General features: G+C 30.7%; 1 protein-coding gene across 4 annotated transcripts in view; it reads left to right on the forward strand.

Moving 5' to 3' along the window:
• The window catches only part of LOC127728228 (neurogenic locus notch homolog protein 2-like), an 80,102-nt gene that overhangs the window by 39,481 nt on the left and 14,747 nt on the right, over positions 1–25,874 (forward strand). For 2 of the 4 annotated variants that reach the window (XM_052235453.1, XM_052235456.1), the window contains 11 exons: positions 9,333–9,455; positions 13,028–13,264; positions 13,913–14,068; positions 14,560–14,748; positions 18,473–18,586; positions 19,172–19,285; positions 19,656–19,901; positions 23,249–23,362; positions 24,301–24,496; positions 25,093–25,238; positions 25,544–25,774. In XM_052235453.1, coding sequence (XP_052091413.1) covers positions 9,333–9,455; positions 13,028–13,264; positions 13,913–14,068; positions 14,560–14,748; positions 18,473–18,586; positions 19,172–19,285; positions 19,656–19,901; positions 23,249–23,362; positions 24,301–24,496; positions 25,093–25,238; positions 25,544–25,774 — 1,866 coding nt within the window. Of the gene's footprint in view, positions 1–9,332; positions 9,456–13,027; positions 13,265–13,434; positions 13,471–13,912; positions 14,069–14,559; positions 14,749–18,472; positions 18,587–19,171; positions 19,286–19,655; positions 19,902–23,248; positions 23,363–24,300; positions 24,497–25,092; positions 25,239–25,543; positions 25,775–25,874 lie in introns of all 4 variants that reach the window. The other 2 variants (XM_052235454.1, XM_052235455.1) reach the window with 2 other exon arrangements.

The raw sequence follows: 25,874 nt of genomic DNA on the forward strand, positions 1-25,874 counted from the left end.
TACAAAGCATGGTTTTTTTCAATGTTTTGAAAAGTGTTTAAATAAGAGGTTTTTATGATAACTATGGATACAGAGATCAGATATCGATATTTTATTGTGAATAAAATGCTTTCAATACTGTTTTTATGAAGTGAAATTTCATATATATTGATTTGTTTTGAAAGTACTTGATCTCATTGTTTTCGTAAGGTTTTGTAGGTTCAGGTGTTAAACTTTCATAACTTGAGAACTCTCAAATTTGAGTGTCAAATGTATAATCATAGGACATCAATTGGATAATATAAGGGACAACAGAAAGGAATAAATTAGAAAAGAAATAATTTAGTATTTGATATTTGATAATTAGACAACTCATTTTGAACATAATTTTAGATAAGCATCATAAATCAGGCCTTATAATATAAAAATAAGAAGATGTGGTATGATTGCCAATGAGGCAACTCTTAACCAGAGCCAAATGAGGTAGAAGTTGGCCACTGTAGGTCACCGTTCAGCTTTCAACAATGAAATTGTGTAGCTTCTTTACAGTATGGATTTTGCTCATTGTTGAAGGCTGTAAAGTGGGTAACCTGCAGTTGTTCACATCATCTCATTTGATGGATAGTTGTCTTGTAGGTAATCATACCACATCTCCTTATTTTTATCTAAATTTCTGTATAATTAACCTTACACTGAGGTTCATCAATGATATAACATTTCAAGCTTTTGAAATTCTAACTGATTGTGGTACAACTGAAAGAAAATTACATGTATTCATTGTACATCTAATCTAGTAGTTAATTTTATCACCATCCAATGTTCTGAAAATCCACCAAAATTGTTCATATAAAAAGAATGGGAAAGGATGGGATGTTAAGGTCAACTTTGTGACATAATGTACCTGTTCAAGATAAGAAACATATTAATTTAAACTAAAGGGAGATTTAATTTTATGCCCAATTACAAGGTTGTTAGGATTCAGGTGAAAGGTGGAAAAAATTGAATCTGTTTTAAGTCTTTGCTATGAGATAAGGGAAAGTTGTAAGAGGCTCCCATAGGTGTATGATCACATGCAGAGCTAAGTGGAGATTTGAATCAAGTTTGTAATTTGTATAGATTTGTCTTTTTCGAGGCAATAAAGACATGAAAGAATTACCTGTTGCTTTGGGGTCAGGTGTGTGGCTACTGGGTTGACATTTACTTCTTACTTTGAGGTAAAAAGTGATCAAGTAGAATGCATTGTTCCTTTTGAGTTGACCAACTAAACTTAGCAATGATCAGAATTGATGGCTCTTGTGAAAATTTTTGTGAGTCTTTGTAATCTTCTGTTCTGTTGACTGTTTTTCTAATGTTTTGTTATAAGTTTCTTAAATGTTTTGTTATTGGTCTTTCTAATGTTTTGTTATTGGTCCTTCTAATGTTTTGATATAAGTCTTTCTAAATATTATATAAATAATATTAAAAGAAATTTGATGATCCACATTCCTATTATTTAGACCTTATTAAGTTATCTTTTGCAAAGGCAACAATTTGAACTGGTTATAAAGACCATTCAAAAGTCAGTTTTGCCTGCATTCAGTTCTCTGCAATTACAAAGGAATTATATTAGAATGTTTGGTTTCAAGTCTTTATATTTTGAAATTTTAGAAATAATCTAACACTCCCATTTAGTTTTATTTTTCCTTGTTTTTGAGATGATTAATTCATTATACATTGAATTTTGGATATATATATGGCTATGACAAGGAATTGTACTGCATTATAAATTATATGAAGTAGAGTAAAGCTTATTGACAATGGACTACAAAATACACTGGTTTATGATTCAGATTTATTGTAATAGTGCAAGGAACAGAACAATTCAAATCTATTATAAAGATAAAATGTCAAACAAAATCACTGTGCAATGACATGTTTACAGCTATGTATTTATTTCATTTGTCAAATAGTGGTTTTGCATGAAAAACAAGATTTTTTTCAGTAATGGTTTTCGTACTCAAATTGGAACAATGACCATTATAACAAACAGAAAATGTGTTCTTTGATGCTTAACTTAGTGTTCCATATGTTTTTATATACTTCTTTTGTCAAACCTGTGAGAAAAAAACTAGAAAAAGAGTTTTACATATGACATACCAAGTGCTGCTTCCTCTTGAGGATTGAGATCTTTACTTCAAAACTTTTAAAGAAATTGTATCTTAAATCTTACCCTCCCCTAAAAAATGAACCGAGTAATCACCCTATTAAACTGATATTTATTAAGCCATTACTTTGCTGAGGCTTACATGTATGACCTAGGTTTCACATCTTTTTTTGATACTGTGGAAGGTGATCTAAAATTTAAGGCATGTTCCTTTGATTTACAAAATTAATGTTCTATAGATAAGGAGCAGATTGAACCAAATAGTGATTTTATAATTTGAAGTAGTAGACATTTTGAGCTAGGTAATTTTGGAGGGAAGTCAATTATAGATCAAAAATTTTTGTAAGTGATTAATTGTTGGGACTGTCCACCGATGACTATCAATGATTGGTTGGTGTGTTTAGACTGTCATCGAGGAATACAATCTTCACATGGTACAGAAAATAAGCATTCTTTGGTCATAAAGGTAAAAAAAATAAGATGAAAAATTGTCACCCAACCCAACTCAACCCAAAGTCATCTATTCAGAATGGAAAGAATTTATAAATAAAAGAATGATCTTACTGAGTTATGATACATGTAAAGACATAGGTAGAGGTACCGAAGGGGACTGATATTAGATGACTTTATAGGTACACCAATAGACAGTAAGAATGTAGGTATAAAATCTATAAGGAAGTCCTATGAATAAATTTTGTAGAGAAAGGTCATAATCATAGATATAGCAGGATTTGTAAGCTGCATTGAATATATGGATTAAGTTGGTTCCTATTTACTGTATATGTCAACTTAAGAAGCAGGAACACATGATGATAGGGCTTAGGTCTACAAAATTCAGATTAAGAAACTGGATCCTATTTGGCGTGTTTATCAGACAGAGTGTTATCAAAACAATGTTTAGATTTATCGCTGTAATGCTTAAATGTACAAATCTTTATGAAATCTATCTTTGTAAGGATTAGAATCTATCTTCAGTCATCCTGACACTATTGTCCAAAGAAATACAATCTTTAAAAATAAAGGACACTCAATACATACATTGGGGTTTAGTCATAGAACTTTAAACAAATGACCTTAAGGATATTTCTACCCAATACATAGGTTTAAAGATAATATATTGATATAACACGACTCAGGTGCACAGAAATCTAAAATATAACCTAATACTGTTTAGTCTTGAAGGATAAGCTGTATTGAAATTGCAAGGCTCTTGTACAATGGGTATTTTAATCAGAAGTGACCTAACATTTCACAAATATCCATTTTGCCATGGTCATTTAATAAGTAAACTGTGGTTTAAGATTTAAAAGGAAAAGCTCATTGCTTTACTTTTTGGGGGTATTAATATCGTTACTTAGTCCTGATTAAAGGGAAGTTTATAATCTATCACAAAAACATGGTAGTATTATAAACTGTCTGGGAAAATTATTTTAAGACATCATGAAAGTCAAAGTGAGTCTTTCACTTATCCCCAAAAAATGAACTTTGAATTTCCGTAATAAAAATTTGTACTGTATTTATATACAGCGGATTTATTCATTTTCGTGGATTTAGGAAAAGTTGTATTTCTGTTGATATTTGATTTTGTGGTTTTACCAAAGTCTGCATACAAGCCTATAGATAAGACCGTTGGTTTTTCCGTTTGAATGGTTTTACACTAGTAATTTTTTGGGGCCCTTTATAGCTTGCTGTTCGGTGTGAGCCAATGCTCAGTGTTGAAGGCCGTACCTTGACCTATAATGGTTTACTTTTATAAATTGTAACTTGGATGGAGAATTGTCTCATTGGCACTCATACCACATCTTCCTATATCTACTAAAGAAAATGTGTACTTTGTTGAACATTTAAATCATGGTTTGGTCTACCCAAGAAATCCACCAAGTTTGGTATCCCAAGAATTACTGATGAATCCACAGTACAAAGTTAATAGTGAAAGCTATCTGTATAGATTTATTTGGTAGACATGGTAGCTGTGTAAATATAATGTTAAATATTCAAATTCAAGGTTGTACACTGAGTTTTTGATTCTTCGATTCTCTTTGACTTGCTCTCTTTCTCTGACATTCATTGTAATTTTGGTAAATGTGCCTTGCAGTTCGTTTTTCAGAAGTACATTTTTGTACTGTGACTGACCTGTTGAAACTGAATGTTATTTATGAAATGTGCTTTCATGTTCAAATATAATGCAACCTTAAGTGAATAAACTGAAATGTTTTTTTTGTAAATTTGTTCCCTTTTGGGTAACATATTTAAAATGTTGTGCTTGAACAACCTGTACTTGTTTAACATTGACATGAATAAAGTTATTGAAAGTCATTGGTCTTACAACTAGTAGTTTGTAGTAAATATTCTTTAAAGAAAAATCTTAATGTAGCTTTTATGTAGCTCACAGCTCCATCTTGTGTTTCTTTGTTGATTACATTCGATTAGATTTTTTAGATGCAAATTTTTTACATTATAGAAATTCGGTTGAATAATTCTGATAATTTTAAATGAAGAAATTTGATAGGACTGAACAAATAATCAGATGTTAAATATGAGATTTTATTTATTTGTACAAAGCTGTTTTTATATTTTGATTGTTTTCACAAGCGAACATAGACATTAAATGTTAGGGGGTGAACATAGCATTTTATGGTGAAAAGATGAAATTATCATATAAAGCAGTGCATCATTGATTTACTAACTTACGTAATGAGGCTACAATAAGTCGTCTATGCTTTCTTTGTTCTTCAACCAATAAAGACAGTGTGACAGGCCATACATAGTAGGATTTTTCATCAAGCTTTCGGTACTGAAATTAAAGTAGGATTTTTCATCAAGTTTTAGGTACTGAAATTAAAGTAGGATTTTTATTCGCCCGTTTACGGGACATATTATGGTATACCGTTGTCCGTCTGTCTGTCCATCCGTCCGTCGTCAACATGTCGGGTTTAGTCATAAAACTTTGGTGAATTGTTTATATCTATTGACATGAGCTCCCTTTCGAATTTTATAAATTTTAGATTTTACGTTTCCTGAGTTATGGTGTTTTATTCATTAAAAAGGGGGATTTTCCAGTTTTCGGACAATACCTCAAAAATGCTTTCAGCAGTTCTCATGAAATGTTGGTGAATTGTTTAAATCTATTGACAAAAGCTCCCTTTCGATTTTCATAAATTTCTGATATGACATTGAGAAGTGATTGAACTTTATTCTTTGAAAATGCGACAGGCGTAGCATGCGCTCATGGCGCAGCAGTTTATTCATCAAGCTTTGGGTACTGAAAGTAAAGTAGGATTTTTCATCAAGCTTTGGGTACTGAAATTAAAGTAGGATTTTTCATCAAGCTTTGGGTACTGAAATTAAAGTAGGATTTTTCATCAAGCTTTGGGTACTGAAAGTAAAGGTGACTGTTTAGTAGAAGATGCAATGTAAAATACCACTATTTACATGATTAATTGGCAAAGTTGTTATTTGCAGTTTGTAGATTCAGATGTCGTTATTCACATATTGAAAACATATATTGAAGGAATCTTGAAAAATTAGGTTAATATTCCTTAGATACTTTAAAATTATATCTTTTTTTTCTATTAATCATTTAGATAGGTTCAAAACTACCCCGTCCTAAAAACCATAGCAAAACACACACTAACAACACACAGAATGAGATTTCACTTTTTACTTCAAAGTTATGGGCAAATGAAAAATGAAAGGTCAATAATGATTTTGTGTGGGTTCACAATGATGAAGTCAGTGTGGTCTTTTTGCAGTTAACTTACATAGATATTACCATAGTAGGAATAAGCGTAGAGGAAGAATTTCATTTGCATAATAGTTAACAATAGACTTACATTTTATTGTTTATTTTGATACACATCCTTTGCAAACAATCTTATCTGATTTTATTTCAATTGTCAAACATTGAGGACAAAAAGTATAAGTTCAGACAAAACTAAAGTAGCACAATCAAATAATTTTTTCAATTCCCATTCTTCCACTAGATATGAGAAGGGAGGTTTTTTTTAATTTTGATTTTTGCACATAATATTGGTAGGGAGTTTTTTTTTTTACCAAAATGTTCGGGAATTGAAATAAGTATTCCATAATGTACATGATGTACCAGGTAAAATAAAAAGATGAAAAAAGTTAAAAGAAAGAAATAAAATGAAAAAAGAAACAATATTTTTATGGCTTCACATAAAACAATTAAAAAAGTCTTCTGTGTTGTGCTGTTTTTTTAACAGTTTGTTCACAGTTGAAAAGAATATAAGAAACTTGCTAAATTCTTGGTTACCAGCAATGTTTCTGTTAATTGGAATTTTTGTTTTCTACATCATTATTTAACTTGCTTGATTGGATATATTTTTTTAAATCCAGGATAAAATTCAAGGGGGAAATATAAAATATGCAATGATTATGCCTGTCAATGGCTTTCCTGTTAAAATTTAAAAAAAGAACCATATAAAATTTAAATAGAAATATTATTTCTAATTTCAGGTTTTAAAAACTATGTTTTCTTATTTGTGTTCTAACACATTGCACGTATGTGATAAAACAGTTCCTTCTTTGTTCCTCAACTCTACAGCTTATAGACTTGTATGTTTTAAACATTAAAATAATAAATTCAAAGGCTAGCTCTTGCTGACAGTTATGCAAAGTTGCATGAAAAGTTTCCCCTGGGAATTGGATAAAAGAAGGATAATGCTTTAACAATCTGTCACATTTAAAACTTATGTCAAATACATATAAATACAGCTGTTACTGATGATGGTTGTTAAATCTACACTTTAATATGCCACTTTAAATGACATTTACAAAGTGCTGCAGACTTGTTTTATTTTTGACAAGTTCAAAATGATGTTAATACCCCCAAAAGATTAAGAATGGTATAGGTCATTTGGGGAACCTGGTTAAGCAATTGAACTGTTTACCTCAGATTAAAACTGTTGCTCAAAACTATTGCAGAATCAAATCATATTGGTTTAGGTGTATGGATTCCAAATCTGGTATCTAAATATGGTAGATGAAATTACCCCAAGATTTGTAAATTCTCAAAAGAAGGTTAACCCATATTTAAAAAAAAATCATGGGTAATTGGTGCTACAATTTTTCACCCAGATCGTTGAAAATTCGTTGGATGTTTGCTCTTATCTACATTCTACATCTTGTTGAAGGCATTATGAGCAATTTTCAATGGTTCTAATTTTCCATTTTTCATTGTCAATTTCCTTGACAGTTTTAATATTTTCTTGATATTTTGTTTTGTGGAATATTGTTGTCGTGATTTTATTTGTAAGGGAAATGCAATGTGCTAAATTTATTGAATAATAATTTTAAAATAACTCGTATATCAATGCACAGATTTAATGGAAATTGAGAATATCTCCATAATCACAACGACAACTTTGAATTTTATGGCTAGAAAACACAAACTTTGAAAAAACAAAATAAACTGCATATGGTTGGAAATTAGGCACAATTAAAAAATAAATTTACAACTGACAGACCACAAAATGAATGGCATTGTTAACAATAAAATTTACAATGAATACTTGATTAGGCTTATTTTATTACTTAATTGAAGATCATTGCATTATAATTTGACTAAAATGTGCTATTATTGAAATTAACTCAATAAAACTGACAAGAATTGGTTAAACAGTAAGGGCTGGTGAAAAATTGAGGATCTAAATGTGAGTCTAGAGTGTGAACAGAATTTGTAAGTCAGTTCATAAATTGTGGGAATAGTCAGTATTTTTCTTTCTGGTTATTAATTTCAAATTAAAAAAAAAATGTCACATGTTAATTTTCGAATAGCTATTCAATCTTCCTATTGTCTAATGTGATTTCATTAGAAGTACACGACTGCGAAATCTGGGCTAATGTTATGGGGATGATTGGTGAAAACTTTCACACTGATTAAGAATTAAAAATTGACTAGTATCTATTCCTTATTCCAAAAGGTGGATATAAGACAGATGTTCTAAGAAATACCAGCTTCAAAACTGGAAAACACTAAATTGTGAATGATTAAAAGCATTCTAATTAACTGAAGACCTGACGATTTTTTTGTTTCCGTGGCTCAGTTATGTGTTGTTTCCATAACTATGATGTTTACATGGATTTGGTTCTTCTACTAAAATACCAAATCAGTCTACAGATTATTAGTAACATCTTTTTGTAGAGTTTTATATCACTGAGCACAATTTTTACATCGCGATGACCTTGAGGTCATCCCGATGTATTGCTATCGCCTAGATTTCCATTATGTAAATTAGTTTTGGGTTTGTAACCGATCTATAAACATGATAAATACGCGCACATAAACGAGTGCAAAATAACATTCCTAATCGTTTGATATAAATACATCTCTTCAATGAATACTGATAAAAATATTTTTGTTTACAACATAAATTAATAATATGAAAATGTTTTGTAGTTAGATATATATATATAAGTAAAAAATCATTGATAATATCAATGCACACGTACCGAAAAATTGTGTTAAAGCATGCGGAAGAATATCTCAAAGAACGTTTAGTGAAAATACCGTCAAGGACCGGTAACTCTGTAATTGATTTTGCGGGAAAATATGAATGCCTACTCGTATCCAATCTTAGAAAAATCGAATTTTTACAGAAAAGTGTCCACCATGCACTTGCATTGCATTATTTTTAGAATAGTAGAATAGAATGATATACAAATGGATTCAAATCATATATATATGTAACTGTTATTTTAATATAATATAAAAAACAACTCAGTGTATACTGATTTGTATCACTACAATATAATAGTTATTACGGTGAAGTTGAATTTCCTGTCATTTATTCATCATCCACGCACCAACTTGTCTTAGAAAAAAATATATATCTGTACATTAACCTCAGTTTTAGGTAAAGAGATATGTTGTTTTTTTCTGAGACAAGTGCTTTTGACCATCATCAAGAACTTGTGGTCATCCGATGTTCAGTACTTCAGTACTTTGATTATATTTGGTTTTGTTAAATTAATTATAGGATTGCAAAGTTTTCTTGCTGTCATCTTTAAATAAAGCCACAAAATGTAGTATATAATAGAAAAGAATTTTTCTTTTCATTTGTTCTTAGTAGACTGAAAAAAAAGAAACCCAAGAATCAGTGATTTTTCTGCCAGCCACCAAAATTTAAATGCAAGAATAAAAGTAATTATTCACAACCCTCCTAAAAAAAAGATTTTATTTTTTCAGGATTTCGAGGAGTGAATTGTGAAATCAACATTAATGACTGTGAGAAGAACCAATGTGCTAACGGATCTACTTGTATAGATGGCAATGATACATACACTTGCTCATGTCCACCAACTCATACTGGTAAGTATGTGAATACATGTATAACTGAAAAACAAAGTGGATGAGTATACAATCAAAACTGCCTTAATGGTCACCTCGATTCAGCAGTCACGCTTGCCCCTAACAGTCACTTTCAGACTCGCCCAAGAGTTTTTTTTAAATAATTTATCTCTTTTTAAAGCTGTTTCTGTTTCCTTAAATGTTCTTTAAAAATCAACATTGTTTTCTAACAAGTCAATGCATTTTTAAAGAAATAAACTAACCTGCAGAATACTTTATGAAACAATAAATTTTTGCTTGTCAAAACAAAAATTTAAGTTTACAAAATTGAAGTATTTTTTGGAGAAAAATTTTTTTTGTTGAAAATCCCTGTTTCAAAGAAATTGGTATTTGATTTCAGTATTTTATTTATCTGTTAGAGTAGATCGAAAGTGCAAGCCGGTACACTCGATGGATTTAAAAGATAGTTGGTGTCATGCAGTACATTGGAACTCTTGACAGGTTAACATAACAGATATTTGCTAGGTGGACACTTCCTCTGAGTTAGCCATATTTGTTGATCATTATCTTTCTTAGTAAATCATGCTTACATGGTCAAATAACCTTAAATAAACACTTTATTGATGTGGAAAATGATGAACACACATGAGGCTAATGAAGCAAAGTTAAGAAAACTAAAAACCAGCAAAAAGAAAAATAGAGAGAAATGATTATGATTAGTCTTATTATGTTTATTTTGTGGATTTATTTGTGAGATGTGGCAGTTGATACTTTAAGCTGTTAAATGGAGCTGAAGTGTCAGACTTGTTGAATAGTACAAATACTACAGGGACATAGTATTCAAATCATCTTTCTTAAGTTGAAGGTTGATAAACTTGTTTTTGAAAGCATTATTATCAGTAATTTTCTCATTTTCAAATATAAGTATTCCTTGGTAATGAACCTGAAAATATTGAGAATCAAATACCAGGAAATGAACAGTATAATCTTGGACTTAAGTGTGAATTTGGCAAATTGTGTTCATGTTTTATAGTCCTTATTGAATTTTAAAAGGGTTGTCCAAAGGAAACTAGGATGAGAGTTAAGATAGGATAGATTCAGGAAATCATATGAAAACAATGAAACCTTAAAATAACCAAGCAGTTTTTTTGAAAAGATTTTAGGTATTATGCAAATAGTCAAAGTGAGGCCGCTGATGATAGACGTGGAGAATCCATATATACCTAAGCTTGGATCATTTAAATTGATTAGTATCAACCTCATCCTTAAGTTCAAGAAAAAAAAGGGGGGAAAGATGATAGTCGCTGATAGATATGAATGGTCCAAGTTCCAAAATTTTATTCTAATAAGTGTTTCAAGCTTAAAGCAGCAGCATGGGTATAAAAAGGTTGCATCCATTGAAATCTTAAAATCTGTAAATAATTGACAGGGTTCAAATCAAAGACAATATTCTTGTTACATATGTCCTTTTTAAAGACTTGTACCTCCTACATCACCTTATCAGTCAATTCTTAATTGCACATGTCTTCCCTATGTTGCTGGTTTAATATATATATAGTTTTCTGTATAGAAAATTTAATAAGTTTATTAACCTGCAGCTGGATATCTAAAATCTTGTCAAATATACACTGAGTAGTAATTTGTAAAGACTACATTTCACTTCCCAACATTTAAATGTCACATTTACATTAATTTTAATAAGAAGATTTTCTGCTTAAAAACATAAAATTTCAAAAAGGTGGGAATCTTAAGCTATATTTGAAATAGTATTAAATTTTATGGTTCTTGAAAAGTTGTCGCCATAATTGTATCTTTTTATTGGAAATATCAAAACAGGAACTGACCATAGCTAATCCTTTTATTGGAAAAAATAAAAAGATGTCTTTGTATAAACTCTTCACCTTATAAAGTAATGGTCATTGTGGACCTTTGGTGGTGGGGCTACAACCTCAATGTTAAATGTCAGAGATAATAATAACAGATAGAAAGATGGAAATTTAACACATGACTTGATACTTTGTTGGGATGTCCCTGTTGAAAAGGTCAAATAAAAAGATTAAATATCTTGATTCATTGTCCTCAGGACTAAATAAATCTGAACTATGATCGTTTTTTTTTTTACAAAAATAAGCCTGTGGGAAAAATTTATGAATGGAATTCTGTTAACATCATTAGACTATGTTTCTTGTTAATTTTATTTAAAAAAAAAAGTTATTTTTATGTTCTTTAGCAGTTTGCAATCCAAATCAACCAGTTGATAATTGATTTTGAAAGTAATTGTTATAATCATCTATTCTGGCAATACAATGGAGATCCAATATTGGGATCAGGGGTCTAGGTCAAATATGATTCTGCTTATCTTCCTTAATACTTAGTTTTCCTTATAACATTGAGAAGAGGATACCCCAAATGACTTTCTGTGTTTTTAAAGATAAAGTACAGTTCAAGTCCAGGTCTAGGTTGTAATCATGTTAAAATGACAAGACTAAACAGCTTAGTTAGTCTTCTACAAACCTTGTATACTTGATCCCAATTAGGGGAAATATATCTATACGAATTCCATGGTTAGAGGAAAAATTGTTAAACTGAGGTCAAGGATCAAGGGCAAAAACCTTGCTGACACAATACAGGCTAAATAACTTTTTCAGACATAATAGACATTAGGGGAGAAATACCCCAAAAGTATTTTAGGTCAAAGCTCAATATGAATTAAAAAATCCAGTCAAACCATGATACAATGTCTTACTTGGTCAGTCTTCTACAAATTTTATGTAGATAGCAGAACTCACCATGAAGTGAGGAAGAAGTCTATATTGCAGCTTGAATGAGATGCCAACAAGTAATTTGACATACTGGGTTGCAAGAGGGTGCTATTTAAGCTTTTTTAATTTATCAAAGAAGCAGGGTTTCTGCCAACCAACTGAGCAAATATCTAGCTGTGAGACTTTATCTGTAACAGGATCTCATGATCACTATGACTGTCAAAATGAGCATGATTAAGCATTAAACAGTGATAGTGTTATGGCCATGTCCCTCCTTGGAAGTCCTGTGATAATGATCACTGATTAAATAGAATGGACATAGGAAATTTGTCCATTGTACATGTCTTTATCTAGAACACTTTGTTTTCTCTTCATTAAACATTATGAACATAGACAAGACTTGACAACTCTATCTTGATTAAAACCATCAATGTAATACTTTGTCATAAAATGTAGTAAATTGTAATAAAATAGTTATAATTATTCCTTTTATGTGTAGCAAGTAATTGAATAAGAAAATCTTGTATTAAACATATTTAATTAGGAATGTTTTTGATGTAAAGTGGATGTACAACAACACCCTGCACTTAACTAACAGGACAAAGAGTTCCCATGTTTTTATGTTGGCTGAGAGGTGAAAATGGGCTGTCACTGAAGAGGCCACAATTCTTATACTTAGGTATTTTACATCAACCAGAAAAAGCCATGGGATTTGTATGTAAATTGAACATTTAGCATTGTAAGTGATGGGATAGATGAAGATTTTATTCTTTTTTATAATGAAATATATTCAGGTGCAAACTTTAACATTAATTTTCTGGAATTGTGTAGGTTATTATTGCCAATTTGACGTAGATGAATGTGTTACCCAACCAGGAATCTGTAAGAATGGAGCTACTTGTTTAAACAGTCCCCAAGGAAGTTATACATGTATCTGTGTTAATGGATGGACGGGAAAGAATTGTACCACAAACATTGATGACTGTGCTGCAGATCCTTGTTTTAATGGAGGTACCTGTCATGACAAAGTTGGCTACTACCACTGTGAATGCCCCACTGGTAAAACAGGTATGTACCACATTCTTCCTTAAGGTTATATTATTGCTGCAACTTGCAGATCAATTTAACAATCCATGAAAACATCAAGATTTGAAAAAAATATATTCAAGATCATCATTTGTTTAGAGACTACACTTTTGGTATCATGACTTGTATAATATTATTCAATTTACATTTAGATTGGCAACAATCAAATTCCATAGAGGATATTCCTGGTAAATTATGTTTTTATCTTTTAAAACAACTGAGCTAACATTTTTGTTCTCAAGACAAAGAAAAACAAATCTTGTCCTTGATAACTCTTATGCATGATTCATCATATGTTGGACTTGCATTTATTGACATGCTTAATATTGTTTGAAGCATAATAAAATTTGCATTTTTGTATGAATCATAAATTAATAAATTAAAGAAATGAGAGCCTTGATTTCCTGTCTAGGCAAGTTTGATAAAAATTAAAAATGTTGGCTAAATGAAGCAAAGCATACAAGTGACTTGCTGCACGCCATTGACGATAAAAATTAATATTCTTTTTCTTGCACTCTTTTAGCATGTAATTTTCAATGATAGTTCTAATTTATAAAATAAGACTATTTTCTTTGTTATTATCACTGTTTCAAACATCTTGCATGAAACTTGTTTCTTCTTTGCTTAAAGGTCTTCGTTGTCATTTGGATGATGCATGTATTAGTCATCCTTGCCATTCTGGAGCTAATTGTGATACGTCCCCAATTAATGGTGATCCTGTATGTACATGTAGACAGGGCTGGTCAGGAGCTGATTGTTCTATAGATATAAACGAATGTAATGAAAGTAAGTATGCTTTGTTTGTTACCGTTAAATTCAGATAAGTGTTTTTTTTATTCTTCAACCAGCAGTGTGCACAATCCACAATAGTATTATCAATGAGGCTTATATAGACAAATAAATTACATGAATGTGCATCTTAAAAAGTTATGAGTGATTCCTCAAAAAATATTAAATTTAAGCATGATATATAATAAGCAATGGGAAGGTATAAAATGTAATCACAAATGTTTTGAACTATTAACTCTGGACTGTTAAATCTGCTAGCTCCATAATTAGGGTGAAATTACAGGACTATTGCTTTTAACACAGTTTCCTATAACAGAGGAAATGTGCTTTAATGAAAATGTTTGTGTATAGTCTTCAGATATCCAATAAATTATTGTTTTGTTATATTAAATTAGTAATTTATTTGTTGAAATTTTTTTTTAGAATAATTCCACTCATTAGAATTTGACTTTAAGATTTTTGTTGAGCAAAATGTCTCCCAATTTCAGATGCCATTTCTCCATGTGAACATGGTGGTACATGTGTTAACACAGAAGGAAGTTTCAAGTGTGACTGTGCTCCAGGTTATAACGGTCCCAGGTGTGAACAGAACATCAATGAATGTATCTCTAATCCTTGTCAGAATGAGGGAACTTGTCTGGATGATGTAGCAGCATGGCGATGTATCTGTATGCCAGGTAAGATATTGCTTTCTCTTTGCCTGATTTCTGGTGATATGGGCCAGTCCTATGCAAACAAACAAAAAACTGGTAAAATTTATAGAAGGTGATAGTGATTTGTAAGGAACATACACATGTAATAAATTTTCATTATTTGGATTTTTAGGGGAAATAGCTACTCATGTTTCACTAATACTGATTTCCCCTGATGTTAAGATGATGGTGTATTTATGACAGGTTTGGTAACATGATCATGAATCATATTCTGGTTCCTATGTTGACTAGACATCTGTCTGATCTGTGTTAGAAATAAATCAGGCTGCAATGATGATTGGTTCCTTTTTGACTAAATGCATCTTTTTTGCCATCATACCAAATTGTCTTTTTTATGTCAAGTGATGTATGAATGATTCAAAGCTGCATTTTCAAGATATGTTCATGTTTAAAACCACATATCTTAGTCTCTTTCATATGTCATTTTAATTCTGTACAATTATGACGTTTCTAGTTTGTATGGGCAAGTACTTCACGAAGTTTGAACCGGTAGATTGTGATATCCTGTTCATAAGTGTTCTTGCTCAGTTGAAAAATGTCCTAAAATGACAGAAAAACAGTATCAGTAATGATATGAATAAATCTATTATAAGAACCTGCTTTGGTCTTATTTCTAGTAATTACTTAAAAATTAGATATATCTGAGGCAAAGAAAGATTAGTTTTAGGGTTCTCAAATCAGTTTTATTTACATTTTAAAATTTTAAAATGTAATGAATTTTGAATAGGAGAAATTTGATCTTATGATGTAATAATTTAATATTGCTTCAAAAAAAGGGGTTGAATATTTAATATCTCTGTATGAAACGAAAGAAAATGAATCAATACCATTCCTTCTCACCTTTTTCATTTTATTCTTTGTTGGAGGTAAACAAATTTTCCTTTGTTGCAGTTTTTAATTTAAATATACCTATATTTGATTAAAATGTATTCAATCTTAGAAGGTTTTTTTTGGCATTGTATAAATTGTGTTTATCATAGGTTCAGAAGATTTATGGTAATACAATGTTTTTTCCTGCATCTGTTTACATAAGGTCATCAAGGTCTTACTATCGAAGTGTGGGAAAAATAAGAAAACGCAAAGTGGGGCACATCTTAGGGAAATTTTACTACTTAATGAAAGTGGAATTAAATAGCATAATATTCTTTATTTTAGGTAAACAAAATTTAAAAAAAGAATATTTTCTTTTGTTGAATTGATAGAAATTTACTATTCTGTACAATTAGGTTTATGCATGTTTTAGAAGAAATAAAAGGGTTATAAAACTTTGTGTAATAATGGCTAAACAGAATTTATCAAATAAAACATGCTAAGTTAAAAAATATAAATAAGATTTTATCAGTTAGAAATGCTAAAAGAATACCAAAGAATTTTGCATTAAAAGATACATACCTGTTGAGTCACATTGTAACAGTAATATTGTGTATACACAAAATAACTGATGGTCATTGTTTGTTTGCATGGTTAACTGTCATTCTGACACAAATGGAGAGATTTGTAAAGACTTATATTTGAGACATGAAAAATTTGTGAAATTTAACACAATGGCATTGTGAATTTGGACAGTTAATATTATTATTATGTATGAAATTTAGGATCTTTAATCTGAATAGTGTGATAAATATGTTCAAAGACAAATTTTTCTTGTGAAAACAAATTTAAAATGAATTTAAAAACAAACAATTGAATAACATTAATGATGCCAGTATTTTACCTTCAGTAAATACAAAGACATTTTATTATTTTTGAAGTCCTCTCTGTCAAGAAAGAAGTGTTAGTTAAAGTTGCTATGTGATATTTCTCTCATCTCTGAAGGTGACAAGCCATATGGAAAACTTAACAGTCTCTGTTTTCTTCCCACGACCTACAAAATGATTAAATTGTTACTTAAGTCTTTTGAGATAACATCTACAGTCAAATAATTATATGGTTGCCACCAAAAAACTTCTTCTAATAAGAAAAATATATGTTAAAGAATTAAATCTAGGTTTCTCAAAATTATGTATTCAAGAATGTTTGTCTAAACACCATTTTAGCTACATTGATACTTTAACTTCATAGTGTTAAATGAAATTTAAATTTACTATTTCATATTATAGAATGATTTATATTAAAGTGGTAAGAAATTAATTGGATTCTTCATTGAAAGAAATAAAGTAATAAAAACCTTTTAGTTAGTGTAATCAAACAGAAATTTCGATGTCAATGATTTTGTATTAAAGATAAAAAAAAATGTGTAAATGAAGTTTTTTGATAATTTTTAGGAGTCCAATTAGTTCAGGAAAGCAAATTCTTTGAATTATGTCTTTTGAACATGAATATCAAATCTTTAAAAGTAGCACAACATTAATTTTTGCAAAACTTTTATGATTGGTAAACATGTTCCCGGTAAACAAATATTTAAATATATATGTGATGAGCTTGATTTCTGTGGCCTTTCTCACGAACCTGAACTGATGCATGTATTCCAAATTTGGAAAAAAGATTGCCATTTAACAACTATTTATATGTTGATGTAGATTTGTATAACTTCCAAATTTAACAAGAAAAAAGTCTATTTTGAATTTAGTAAAAGTATACAGTTTGTTGATTCAACTGACAAATATCTCGTCCAAACTTGGCGGCCGTACTGTGTACAGAATATAAATGAAATATCTAAAAGGTTTTCCCCAATAGTCAAAGACTAATTTCACATTCATGCATTTTCTCGTACATTTCCTATGTCACAAAGCATATGTTATTGCATCACAGTAAGAGTCAATTGTTCAATGACGCCATTGGTCAACCAGCATAATTTATTCATTAAAAAGAACTCGAAATTGGTCTATACCTATTTAATCTTGTCAATACCCTCTTTAAGCAGCTCTCTGCAAACCCTATTCCTATTTGACTGAGATCACAGGTGCCAGACAATTTTGTTCCAAGTACATACATACCTACCAACATTATAAGATGAGCCCATAATTTGTTACACGGAAATCGGTTCAATTTTCCTATTCTATGTTTAAAACATTTAAAGTTGTTGTTTTTATTTTTAATCATATAAACAATATTGTTTCATCTAGTTGTTATTTAAATCTAGACTTTCTGTCCAATCCAGACTTGTCTGAAACTCAAGTTCTCCAAATATCATATATTCAGCCATACCTTGGACCTAGCCATCCCCAAAAATAGGTTATCTGAAAATCAGATAGTACTGTAATGTATTTTGATTAAACCTTATTATACAATTTGGGTATTTCTCTGGTTACTTCTTCAGAATTATAGCATTTTTGTCATGACACTACTCATTCTCTTAAATGATATTCATGTACTATTGTAATTATGTTTATGCTGTAACCTTTCCTTCATGATATCATTGGAGATATCTGATATTTCAGTGTAAAGAATGGGTTGTTACAAGGATTTAAATGCAATGAAGCTACCAAATATTCTGAAGTTTCTTTTGTTTGCTGTAGTATTTGATGTTTTTTTAAATTATCTGTGTATTGTGAAATACAGATATCTCTTTTCTTATAACAAGTAAACAAGTTTTATTATTTTGAAATCTTGAAATATACATGGTGAACGTAATTTTACAAAAATCTTGATAGCCATTATAAAGTGCCAATTATACTGCTTACAATATGTAGAGTTCCCCCAAAGAAATCTTTTAGTGTTGGTGTTAAAATATCTTTTTCTGTTGTAGGCTATGAAGGAATCCACTGTGAGAATGAAATTGATGAGTGTAAAAGTAACCCTTGTCAAAACCATGGGATCTGTGAAGACCAAGTCAATAAGTACAAGTGTACTTGCCGACAAGGTATGTTGTTCACCTAAACCTTCAGTTTGTTTGAACTAAAACCATCAGGTTGTTACATTTTTTTACTTTCGTTTAATTTCATTTTGAAACTTTTTAACCGATTCCAAATAAATTTTTTGAAGGGATTAAAATGTTGATTCTTTAACATACCCTCCTCCACAGCCTTGATTGCATAATTGAATTATATTGATAGATCTATAATGGGTGTCATGACCAGTAAACTGTGGTTCTAATTTGCATTAAACTCCCAAGATTTATTTGAATTGGATACAGGTGTAATGTTTCCTATTTAGTAATTTAGAAATACAATACATGTAGACTGTATTATCATTTAAATAAGAATATTTGAGATTTGGAAGAATTGCATACATTTGTGTATTGAAATGAACTTTGGTAATCCTTCCCTTTTAACATGTAAGTAGCTGGCAAGTATAGAACTAAATGCTGTGAGAGTGACATGATTGTTTCAGAACCTTCATGACACTAACAATCAGCTTGTCAAACATAATTGTTGCAAAGTGGAAATTGGATATATTATTGAAATGTTTCACAGAATTATTTCATAATTACATTGTTGTTTTGAAGGTTTTACTGGTCCTACATGTGCCTTGAATATAGATGAATGTGAAAGTTCTCCTTGTGTCAATGGTGCCACTTGTGAAGATAATGTCAACGCATACGTTTGTCGTTGTAGGAATGGTAATTTGTTTACATACTTGATAAAGAATTGTCATGTGTTAGCAATTTTCAAGAAATTTTCCTTAAACAACTTTAGATTTTACATAATTGTAAACTGTAGCTTTTGATTTGTATTTTAAGATGAGTATTGATAAACATAAATTAAAATTGATATTATTTACTTCATTTCCGATTTAAAAGTCTTTCATAGGATTTAAAATACCTGCAATCAAGTACAAAATTCCTTAAAATTGAAAATGGATATTTCATAATGTCACAGGAATAAAGCATATTCCCATCTCACCCAAACCCACATAACAGAACAGATTCCCTTGTAACTAGTGTCTCTCTGATAAAGAAAACTTTGTTAATAAAATCAGTTATATTTTAGGTTTTGCTGGCGTAAATTGTGAGGTGAATATCAATGATTGTCAGAACATCGATTGTCACAATGGAACATGTGTTGATGGTCTGGGTACCTACACATGTTCCTGTTTACAAGGTTATACTGGTACCCATTGTGAAGTACAGATCAATGTTTGTGATTCCCAGCCTTGTCAGTATGGAGGCAGTTGTTTCAGTTATACAACCAGTAATGGACTACGATATGAGTGTCGATGTCTGACTGGAACATCAGGTTGGTATAATAGAAATATATATATATCATGTTGATTTTTCTGAAAATTTTGTATTTATGATAAATGATTTATGAACCTATTTGTAGTCCCAAATAGTGAGTATCCTATGCTATGGATGATTTGAGAAGGATTCAAACTATATAGAATAATTCTTGTATAAAATTAAGAAACTATACCACTATTCTTTTATTTGTTTGGTGTTATACTGTCATTGTGATTGAATTGCCAGTTTGTTGAGAGGGTTTTAGTACTGAAAAAAGAGGAAAGAAATGAGGATATATTTTTCCAGATTTTAGAATATATTTACACTCTCAACCTTTTGTTGAATAGTAAGTGTCAATGGGCAATTATTCTACATGTTTTTACTTTTTTGTTAATAAAATCTTTAAAAAAGAAAGCATAAAGTGGGGAGAAAATTTGAAGCAGTCCAACCCATTGTTATTTTGTAGTGGAATACATATATATAATATGATGACCTTTATTTGATATTCATGGACACAAAACCACACGTTTGTTTTTAAACCTTGGTTGCTAAAATGGCAAGATAATCAAATACTGGAAAATGATTTATATCTAAATAAGTAGATCTAGCGGTAATTGGTAACAATCAAAATTTAAATGTTATCTCTAAAGTTGATAATTATATGTAAGTTTCAATGGATCAGTAATTGACTAGAGGCAACTTTGAAGTTTGTATTATCCATATTGGACTACATTTGTAATTCAGATGGGTAAAAGGTGTGAACAGACTCCTTTTGCATGGAATAAGAAATAATTGGATACAAATTTACTGATGCCTAAGGGAATATTTGCATTCAGGAATTACTAGTCACCTTATTTCAATGTGATGTTGATTTACTTAGTGTACCTACCTAAGATTTGGGGTTGTGTATTTATTTAGTTAGCGTGTAGAACATTTTGTGTTGTATAGAGGAAACAAAATAGATACAGGCATATGAACATTGTTGATTATCAGTTTTCTTGGAATTTTGGTGTCATAGGCCACTATAATTTATAGAGTACAACCAAGAAAGCTAGTGTAGTTTTCAACTTTTTCTTTTTCTTCCTGCTTTAATTGTTTGATCTATTAGAATGTTTTGAGACATTTATACAATTAGAAAGTTACATCAACTGATATACACAGGGTTCGACATTAACTTTTATACCAACTTGTCCAGTTGGGCAAGTGCCCTATTACTTTTACTTGTCCGAAAGTGAAATCTACATGCCCAAACTTTTACATGCTATTTTTGTGGTTGTAATGTAGTACATGCAGATAAAATATAGTTATGATGTATATGGGGTGTAAATTGATTATGGAGTATGAAAATATACTATTGGATCATTTACATAGAGATACTTATTTCATAATAATTTATCTAAGAAATGCCATTTCAAAAAACCCTTCTTGATAAACTGACAACAACTGACAAATTTGTTAAAGTTTAATTTCATTTTCTCTTTCAAGCTTTTACGTTTTTCCATCTTAGGGAAATACACATCCGATGTCAAATTATAAAGTTAGAACAACGAAAATAGACCTCCGCTTTCCATTGGTCGGTGGGAATAACACGTGCGTCGGAAACGCCCGAGTGGTGTCCCAATGGATAACGATAATGACGAAGCAACGCCGCGGCCGCCTGATTGGCCAATATTTTTAAACGTGATCTATTTTTGGTAAAATGGGGAATTCAGTGCGAACAATTGACGAAATATACGCATTGAAGGGGGGTTAAGACCACTTTACTCGACCGTGCGGTGTTATCACTGAGTAATCTATGGACAAAACAACAGACACTATTGATTTTGTGAAATTTTAATCATATAACACTTTTTTTTTCACTTGCCCGATCGGACAACCAAGATGATGTTTTTACTTGTCCGAATACGGCATTAGCTTGCCCCGGGCAATCGGACAACCGTAAGTGTCGGACCCTGATACAGTACTCTTTGGAAATATTGGCCGAGAACAAGGAACAGAATCATTGAGTAAAATATCAGATAACTCATAGGAGTTTAAATTATGTAATAAAAATGATCATGATTGGAGAATGCATTTGTGACTTAATACATAGCAGCATTCATTATATTTTGACTACGGTGGGGCATTAAGTTTTACCCTTGACCATCCTTCCCTCCTTCCTTCAGTCCTTGTGTCCGTCCATCTGTCCCATTTATGTTTCTGCACTCTTAACTTCAGTTTTCCTCATCCAAATTTTATGAAACTCATACACAATGCTAAGAACCACAACATACAGACAGTTCAAATTTGGGCAGTCAGTCATTTACTGTTCTTGAGTTATGCCACTTTTTAACTTGAAAAATTGCAAAACTTGAGCGGGGGCATTCGTATCCTCAGATACTTTCTTCTTTTATTTTGGGAAGAATTCAATGTTAGGTAAATGTTCAATTGAGAAAGTTTATTATAAAAAAAATTTTTTAATTAAGGGTTCGTAATAGAACTTCAGTTAAAGTTATTATAAGGCTCAGATATACAAATGGCCTGGCCATATTTGATAATTATGCCTTACAATGAATCCAAGTTGCAAAGAACAGCTGCATATATGCTTACAAGTACTAAATATGAAAATCGAATCAATTAATAAGGTCAGAAGCTTTTTGAAAATAAGGTAAACCTGTGGACAGGTGTAAGTAACGGAGGATATGTTCCTTATGCTGACACTTGAGGGTCAAGTCAACAGATGGTTAAGTAAAGCAAAGGTGAAATAATTGTCATACGGTACAGTTTTCACATAGCAACCTTACATGAAAGAAGCCATCTGCTTTACTTCAGCTCTCTGATTGGTTAAACACTGCCCATAATATGTCATAATATACTTTTAATGAACTCTTAATTTATGCACATTAAGAAGTTATGTTGGGAAAATTGAATCTTATACCATAAAATGTACTGTAAGAGTTGACTGGGGAAGATTATAGCATTTTATTTTTATTTTCAAGTATTTTATGAATTATAATGTTTGAGGTATTGATAAAGGTGAATCGGCAGGTAAAAGATATACCTGAGTAGTTTCTATGAAGAGAATATTAAAGGTGAATTGATTTATAAACTAACTCATTTAATTCGTTTTAAGTACCTATATATAATATTTTTAATGGCTTTTAATATTCCTCTACAAAAAAAGTCTGCTTTAAAACAGCTATTTGGGAAAAGAAGGATAACTCTTTCATTTTGTAGACAATGTAAATGTACATTTACACACTGTAGAAAGGAAAAAACAAAATTTCCCTTCTAAATAGGTTTGAGGAGACTATTTTCATTTACTTATTGAATAACATTATAAAATTGTTATCTGTTACATAGAACACTATTTCTATTTTACAGGGAAGAATTGTGAAACAAATGGGAACGACTGTATTAACAATCCATGTTTGAATGGAGCGACATGTGAAGATGGAATTAATAACTACACATGTAAATGTAAACCGGGATATATCGGTAGGTATATTTTTGTTTGACTGCAATGGTTGTGAAATTATACATTCTTAAAAAATTGGTTGTTACGACATAATGTGGAAAAATACATATGATTATTATAGTTAAGAAAAAAATGTGTACAATTTTAACTACACATTATCAGAAACAATGCTGAGAGGCAAATGTTTAAAAATTTCTTGGAAATATGAGTATCAATTATTTTTTTTACTTGGTCAATGTCTGGTCATGTACATGTAATGTGATTTTAATGAAACTAGCTATTAAGACTCTCATTTAAGTTACCGATTTTACGTGTTATGGTTGTAATAACTATGAGATTCGCCATATTTATGACAGAAATATTTTCCTTGTGATTGAGATGGAACCAGTCTTTTTTCATAAATTAAAAATTAAGAAATTAAATCTTCAACTAGTGTGTCTTATTTTAAAGATTATAAACTATTATCAGGGGCTGATCCAGGGTTGAAGGAAAAGGGGTCATTGTTCCTAATGGTAAGAATAATGCACAGAGTAGCAATTCAAAAAATATTTAACAATTTTATGCCAATGATTTTTTTTTTTTTTTTATCAATGGGGTGACATACGCCCCCACCTGAATCTGCCGCTAATCATAAAGTATATATCAGTAGTGAAGAAATAATGTATCTCAGGTCACATGAAACAGAACTGGAGCTAGAACTGTGGATTCATTATTCCTTAGATACCAATATCCGTGGTTTTTTGGGTACAGGTGAACCCCGAATTCAAATGTTCAACCAAATCATCTATAGGCTCGTAGGTAAACTTTTGTCAAACCACGAAATCAAATATCCACGAAAATACAATTTTTCCTTAATCCATGAAAATTGGTACCCACAAAAATCAATGAATCAACAGTATATGTTTAATCAATCAAGTCAACATAGTCATTGAATATATTTACAAATTTGTTATTATAGGTCGCAATTGTTCAATAAACATAGATGAATGTGCGTCATCACCGTGCCAGAATGGTGGTGTTTGTATGGACATGGTGAATGCTTACAAGTGTGATTGTCCATCTGGTTATTATGATGCCAACTGTATCTCCAATATCAATGATTGTGTTAGTAATCCATGTTTGAATGGCGGTGTTTGTCGTGATGGTGTAAACAGGTAAGGAGGATAACTACATATTGCACTTCTCTGTAAATACTTTTGCTACATAAAATTGTTTTTCTCCAGAAAAATCTTGAAATGTTTATTGTTTTTTTTACAACAGATCAGAATTATATTTGGCAAGTAATGGTGCAATACTTAATGTAATTAAAGTTAATATGGATAACTTTATGTAAGCCTATCTTCGAAATATATACAAATGTTCTCATTTTTTTCAATTAATGAGCCGTTCAGCTAAATTTATTTCTTTAGACATCTATTGACTGTCAAAAGATTGTACATGTTTTAGGTTGGGTTTTTTTCACTTCAATGTGTTAATATTTTGTTAGAGGTAAATACTCAGAACTTATATCTGAAAGATATTGGCAAAAAAATGATTGAACTTTAATATAATTTTATTTAAGTTCACACTAAGGGTAATAACCGCCAAATTCAGTGTTTAACAAAATACATAATTCCTTTGCTTTGATGAAAAAAAGATATATTCTCACAATATCCTGAAAACAAAACCTTTTAACAAGTACCAACAGAATAATATGAATATACAGTGTTTTATTACATCCATAATTTACATGAGACTTTATTAATGACAGGTTTGATTGTGAGTGTCCAGTTGGATATACAGGCAGTCGTTGTGAGATGTTAGCAGATGAATGTCAATCTAATCCTTGTCAACATGGTGGCACTTGTAGAAACCTGGTTGGAAGATATGAATGCAGTTGTTTACCTGGATTCACTGGTAAGTTTAGACTGGATTCAGTTGTTAACCAGGATTCACAGGTAACTTTAGATTGGGTTCAGTTGTTTAACTGGATTCACAGGTAAGTTTAGACTGGGTGCACTTCCTCTAATAAAATTGAAATTAGCAAAAAAAAGATCAAAATTCAGATACAATTCATGGTCTTATACCACATTAAAGTATTACATGGAAAAAATATTAAGATTTATTGTCTGGCGTTAATTTTGACATTAAGAGAAACCTTAAATTTTATGCTGAACATACCATAATTTGAAAGAACTAAATCACTAATTTGTTACTTGTAGGTACTCAGTGTGAGATCAACACTGATGAATGTGCCAGTAGCCCCTGTAAACATGGTAGCTGTGTAGACATGCCCAATGGATACACTTGCCACTGTGAGGTGCAATGGAGTGGTTCTAATTGTGAAAAAGAAATGAACCCATGTTCTCCCAATCCTTGCAGGAACAGTGCCAACTGTGATGTGACTGAAAACTACCAGGATTATTATTGCCGCTGCCAGATAGGATTTACAGGTAAGTAGTTGGCAAAAACTGTGTCCATTTTTTTAAATTGAATTTTTGTGAAAACCAATTTCAATTTCTTTTAATAGTAAGAATAAAAGGTGATGTGAGG

This window comes from Mytilus californianus, unplaced genomic scaffold (genome assembly GCF_021869535.1).
Source record: "Mytilus californianus isolate M0D057914Y unplaced genomic scaffold, xbMytCali1.0.p SCAF_2, whole genome shotgun sequence".
NCBI classification, from domain to species: domain Eukaryota; kingdom Metazoa; phylum Mollusca; class Bivalvia; order Mytilida; family Mytilidae; genus Mytilus; species Mytilus californianus.